The sequence below is a fragment of the Sinocyclocheilus rhinocerous genome, unplaced genomic scaffold (assembly GCF_001515625.1).
Source record: "Sinocyclocheilus rhinocerous isolate Xijiao unplaced genomic scaffold, SAMN03320098_v1.1 scaffold615, whole genome shotgun sequence".
NCBI lineage: Eukaryota > Metazoa > Chordata > Actinopteri > Cypriniformes > Cyprinidae > Sinocyclocheilus > Sinocyclocheilus rhinocerous.
In genome coordinates this window covers 1,850,594-1,857,253 of record NW_015631049.1, presented here as the reverse complement: position 1 = coordinate 1,857,253, position 6,660 = coordinate 1,850,594, and the positions used below count along the sequence as shown (strand labels likewise).

The window sequence follows — 6,660 nt, the reverse complement described above, 5'->3', positions numbered from 1 at the left end:
TGACAGGCAGGTAGGAAAGCAAATTAAAACTCTCGGACCGAGCGTTTTGATTGGACGAACATTTCATGGTCCTACGCCTTCCACAGAATATATAAATACAGATAAATACATTTAGACCACTTAACTTAATGATTGCTATCGGGATGTGAAGAGACTTTCAACCAGCATAACAAAAAATGTTTCTGAAGACAATCACCTATTGCACCTTTAAGCAAACAGTTGCTTCTGGCCAAAATAGTAGCTTATTGGAATCCATAATCCATGATAACACTTCCTTCCTCCAGTGAAAAAGTCCATCCCCTGTTGTCTGCTCACATAAAAATCCACCAACATACCTGTTCTGCACTGTTTTGATGATTTTTTCACTGGAGAAAGCAATATTATGGATAGAGGACTTGTATTTTAGCCAGAAGCAACGGTTTGAAGTTAAAGTCTTAAAGATGGATTTGTTTACTAGAAACACGCAGCTTTTCACTTTAATTTTGACGTTAATTGATGGACTGGAGTCGTGTGGATTACTTGTGGATTATTGTGATGTTTTTATCAGCTGTTTGGACTCTCATTCTGACGGCACCCATTCACTGCAGAGGATCCATTGGTGAGCAAGTGATGTAATGCTACATTTCTCAAAATCTGTTCCGATAAAGAAACAAACTCATCTACATCTTGGATGGCCTGAGGGTAAGTACATTTCCAGCTAAATTTCATTTTTACTTGAACTATTTATTTAATAAAGACAGAAACAGGAAGTATCAAAGTTCATGTTTAAAATCAACTGTTTTTCACTTTCACTTCTACAAAATAAAAAAATAAAAAAACTTTTCGGGCCCAGCCTTGCCTTTTCAGCCACATGAGGGCAAGTGTTGCTCCTACTTTTGGCCACTCGGTTCCATGCATCTCCTTCTCTGCTTCCAAAATGTGCTGCAGGGTTTTAAACCTGGTAGGGTTGCTGTCATACACAGCCTTGATTTTCTGTGAGAAAAAGCAGAGAGGTGGGTGGAGTAATGATTGTAAAAGTTATATTGTTCAATGCTTATCAACCGTGTATATCACGTGGTGAACTTACAGTGATGTTACCCACAATATCAGCTTTGATGGGGGAAAAAACAGCAGAGCCAAGGCAATCTAAGAGGAGATAAAGAGAACAGATGAGTAATACTTGAGTACATGCAAATATTTTAAGAACACTTACGCAATTTGCATGTATTTGAAATGTTGCCTGAAAAGGTTGCCTGGCAACCTACTAAACACATGAAAAGTAGATTGTTATGCACATGTGAGAATGCAACATTCTTTCACAGAGCTGTGAGGTAATCCTCTTTTTACATACTAGGATATTTACAGGAATGTAGCAGATACACGGAAAAAGTATTCCCACCTCTGATCCGTTAGAACTTTGAGTGAACTCTGACATTACTGCCTTAAAAAAGAGGTCTGAATAATTAACTGTGCTTAGAGAGCCTGACAGATTTCTGAAAGCACCCATGAGGTTCATTAAAGTTTCAGCACCACCCATTATCACGCTGAGACCAAATGTATTGCGAGTCTGATAATGAAACAAACACCTGTGGAAATAGAAACACACTGAATCACTTCTGTTTCCATTCCTGCAACTAATAAATACTGTATATGCTTTTTCAATTTTTGTATTAGACTTCTTCATTAAAAAAAGTGGTTTGATTATGATTTACTATGGGTTGTTTGCATGCATGCACTGCCTAACTCTGTAAAGATACCATGCTGCTTTAAATGAGACCTCTTTGGGTGGGTTACACATACCGACAGAAGTGTCATGCCAACTGAGCAAATTAGATTTTGAATGCAACTCCTAAAGACTGTATCTTTAATAATTAGGTTGCAGGTCTAACTGGACTAAAAACCTAATTACTACTTGTTTAAAATTATCAACACATCAATATTAAAATTCTGGCCAATATAACCTGATAATTATTTTCATGTTATTATGACCATTAATAAATGGACAATATTAAAGTTCTTTACTATTTTGCCTAAACAAATTAAAATTAAAACACTATCAACAAAAACCGATTGTTTTAAATGCCTAAAGTGAATTAAGGCATCTGGATATTCATTTTGAGATCTGCTAAGATTACATTTAACAGTGTTATTACATTATCATTTTTAAAGATTAGCCTTTAGTGAGTGTTAAAATGATGGCAAAGGTAATTTATTTTAATGTAAAAATAGAGGAAATGAACATGCAAAATTGAATATCTAATATCGGTCAATATATATCAAAATATTGATCAATATTAATAAATTAAGCGTGTTTACACTTGTAGTTCGCTTCTCTTGGTTTTATTGGTCCGGATCAAAAGAGTAAATAATACATTTATTTCTGGTTCACTTACTGTTCACACTGTAATTTTTAATATTAAAAAACTTAACAATATAAAACAAAAAAAGATAAAGTCACAACCTGATTGGTCAGCATTTAGGACGTATATTTTGCAAACTGTGTGCAGGGTATATATGATGGCATTTTTACCAACTGATAATTCACAAAGAGCTTATAAAATGTGTAAAGGAGTCAAAACAGCAAACAGAGACTGAGGTTCTGACACCTGTACAGAACTGTACATGAATCTGGGTACCAGTAACGTCATGAAAAGGAGACGGAGGCCAGAGAACATGCTTAATCAGTCTATCAAAACGTTCTTTTGCAAGACAGGTCAGTGCACTGTAAGGATGTCATTATGATGGGATGCCACGCACCTGATCATTTCGCTGCCCAATTTACTTTTGTGGGAATAGGACACACCGGCCAAACGATTGCACTCTCAAAGTTCCCCTCTTTCTGTGCTATTATGTAGATTGTTATATTGTATAATCCATAGAGAAATGCGCGTCACATGGATTGTTGCTGATGTGATAGCCTATAATTAAGATAACACTGTCAAAAAAAAAAGGTGAATACAACTCACTGCACTGATGGATACATTTATTAGTTTATTTAATAAAATATTATGCAGTAGCATATTGCATGTGTGCTATCAGGAAGCCATTATTTGTATGTATGTATTTATTTATTTTCTGTTTTGTTATGTCATTAAAAAAAATAACCCATATCTTATACTGTATGATTTGAGTAGAAGGCAGTGGGGGCGCACATCAATATTTTTTCAGGGTGCCCAGAATTCCCTAGCTACACCCTGACTGTAATGGGCAATATGACGGGTTCATATTGCTAGTCATAGCTCATGTGACGAGAAGAGAATGTTTTTGGTTCATTTTTCAGTCCGTGCTGTGTTCACATTAGTCGAACGTACCAGAGTTCATTTGAAAGCCTGAAAAGGTGGGTCTCGGTCCACTTGTTTGGTTATTCAGATGAACCATACTAACAGAGCAAGTGCAACAGAGTTCGTTTTAATCAAATCAAACCTGCCAAGAAACGGCACCAAGAAAACCAGGACTGCCACTGGTGCCCCTCACAAAAATAGATGCATGACATCCTTGTATACCAACATTTTATGCAGGCAGAGGATCTAAGCCCCATACAATCAAAATGCCTGAACAAGAAAAGCCTTAGAAAGTGATATACAGTATGTGTTCCTCAAGTGAGAGTAGCACCCGAGTAGAATTTCCCAACATAGAAGTGATATGTTCAACAGTGTAGGGTTCAAACTAGCATAGCGCATAGGAAAGATCTATGCGCTATGCTATTCTCGCACGCACACTCACATCATGTCTAACAATGCCAGCCCTCCCTCCTGTTCTTTCTGATGTTGGTACTCCACACAGGGCTTTTTGTGATAAAGTGTGAACACTAAACAAGAGTTAATTGGGAAGCTTAATTGTCTTTCTGTGGGATTTAGCGACATCCACAACAACCAGTGTCCCCAATCACCTTATGACATCACATGATCATAAATGCGTCCCAAATCACAGCCTGCCATAAAAAGTTTGTCTATCAAGGTTAAGTTCCAGTATCATTCATATCATTAGATCTTAATCTGTAGACTGTATGAGTTTCTTGAAGAACAAACAGTGGGGTCCAAAAGTCTAAAATCAATAGTGAAAATGCTTCTTACTACACTGAACAAAATTATAAACGCAACACTTTTGTTTTTGCCCCCATTTTTCATGAGCTGAACTCAGAGATCTAAGACTTTTTCTATGTACACAAAAGGCCTATTTCTCTCAGCCTAACCAACCAACTTTCACAGAACATCTTTCAAAATGAACACAAGAGAACACACTGATCATATAACATCTCAGGAAGGAGATTGTCAATTTTGGGGCAAGTAAGCAAGATTAATGGTCAAAGAAATGCACAGCATGACCATCATGTAAACCAGTGATAGTAATCACGAGCTCTTTGGATTGACTACCCCCACCTAGGAGACAAAGAACAAACTGAGATTCCTTACAGACCTCTTAATCTCTGGTCTTCATACATTCACAGAATGGCACAGAAACTGCCTTTCCATGCACCTAAATGACACTAAAAGGACTTGTGAGCAACTAATAATTTCTATGCATAACTCCATATTATGTATGTAACCCACATGTGTGACTATCAGGTCTTAATCATTTATTGTGTATGTATTTTGAATAACTATTGAATAGCTTAAGGGTTCATATTCATGTTTAGCATGTGTGTTTGAATCTTCTTGCTGGAAACGTTTCTTCCAATCAATTCTTTGTCAAATGTATAATATTCTTGTTATAGAAATCATGCCCAAAATTATACTCTGCAAGAGCGGGAAAAACTCGGACCATGTGACTGATAAGATAACATTTGATTTATGAATTGGGAGGAGAAACATACAACACCCCGAGCAAAGACAATATCTAAATGGTCAAGACACCATTTGGGAGGTGTCCCACAGCCCAGTTTAAATACTCAGGATACCATCAAATTACGCTTTTTTTAGCTTTAAGATTTTCGCTTCTAGCCTTTAGTCATGCTTTTAGGTTTTTCCTTGCCTTTTTGCCACTGCGTTTTGCTACTGCTTTTTAGCGCTCCTTGAGCGTGCTCTGGCTTACACGCCAGCTCCTCCAAAACCATGAGGAGAAACGCCACCTAGTCTCGTCAAACTTTACTTCTATTTCTTTACTTTAGTTTATTTTATTTTCCGTTGAGAGTTTCGTGTTACGAGTTAAGTTTTGCCTAACGACGTGTCTCCGAAAGAGTGCCGTCTAAAACTTCAACTTCAAACCACAACTCCGCGTCGTCAGCCAACGCCCAACCACTGGCTTCCCAAAACTGAACTTCCAGCCAATCAGCGACCGCGGGAAACCCCCTGTTCTGCAAGGACCACAACAAAGGGAACCCCCGTACAGGCAACGCAACGCAACGCAAGTACCTCCAGATCCTAGCTGAACTGGTGCATTTAATATAAATTTTAACCTCATTGAGGAACTCAATGCGAGGGTTAATTAAGTGATTGATGGTTGTTCAGATCTATGCAATTGCACATATTGCTGTAAACTTGGGATTTCACATTTTCATTCTCTTAAACTAATTATTTCCTCACTTTCTCTCTTTCTGCAACTTGTGTGAATGCGCGTGTTTATGTGTTAGATTAGTTTATATGTCTTAGATTTATCCAATAAAGCCTTATTTATATTGAAAAGAGAAGTATCTTGTGTTTTGTGCTTACAAGTTAATGTCTTAAACTGCCGATCTTGTTACTGTGCTAATAAATAGTGTTTTCACTATACTTTGGATATTAATATCCATTGCAGAACTGATGTTATACGGCTCTTTAAATGAATCGCTGGCCGTCTCAGTGATCAGCCGTAAAACAGTGATTCTGTCCAAATTCCCTTACATATTATTGGTGGAGTTCCCTTTAAAATCTTAAATGATTCCCTTTGAGCTAAATTGACCTGGGGTTGGTCACGTGACGAGAGTGATGCGTGACACAATGATCCAAAAGCGCACCTTTTGTTAATAAAGGTTCATTTCTTTGTTTAATTTAAGCGAGTTTGTCTTTATTGTTTCTGTTTTCATTAAAAATAAATAAATAGCCTAAATAAAACAATGAACCACAAACTAAGCATTTGTTTTAAAAGAGGGAATAGACATTATTTATTTGGGATACAACGCAAGTAGGCTATATCCGTCTAATTCATTTTTTAAAATAAAAGTTAGATGTTTAATATAGGCCTATGCGAATTTGCAATTGTACTATTTTATGGCTGATGTATTTTAATTAATATAATGATCCACAAACTACGATCGTTTTAAAGAAAGGGTAAATCCAAAGACCGTTTATTTATTTGTGTTACAATGTGAGTAAAACACATTTTCCTTATATTGTTAATAAAAGTTCAAAGTTTAATATAAGTGAATTTGTCATCGTATGTTTTATTGTATAGCCTTTTAAAATTATTATTAATAATAATGAGATACAAACTAAGCATTCGTTTGAAGAATCAAGCATCTTCTGGGCATCTGTGAGCAGGTCACGTTAGTCAAGCTCGCATCAGCTGACTCTCATCTGATCCTCATCTACCTATAGCAGTGATCTTCAAATCTGGCTCGCGAGATCCACTTTCCTGCAGAGTTTAGCTCCAACCCTAATCAAACAAACCTAGCTGTGATTTTCTAATGATCCTGAAGACATTGATAAGCAAACTCAGGTGTGTTTGATTAGGGTTAGAGCTAAACTCTGCAGGAAAGTGGATCTC

At 36.8% G+C, this 6,660-nt stretch overlaps 1 protein-coding gene across 1 annotated transcript in view; it reads right to left on the bottom strand.

The window, feature by feature from the left end:
* Positions 1 to 6,660, bottom strand: part of LOC107741237 (glycolipid transfer protein-like) — a 15,912-nt gene that overhangs the window by 3,056 nt on the left and 6,196 nt on the right. The window contains exons 2-3 of the mRNA XM_016553912.1: positions 1,067 to 1,125; positions 839 to 972 (exon numbers count right to left, since the gene is read on the bottom strand). Of these exons, the coding sequence (XP_016409398.1) occupies positions 839 to 972; positions 1,067 to 1,125 (193 nt within the window). The remainder of the gene's footprint in view (positions 1 to 838; positions 973 to 1,066; positions 1,126 to 6,660) is intronic.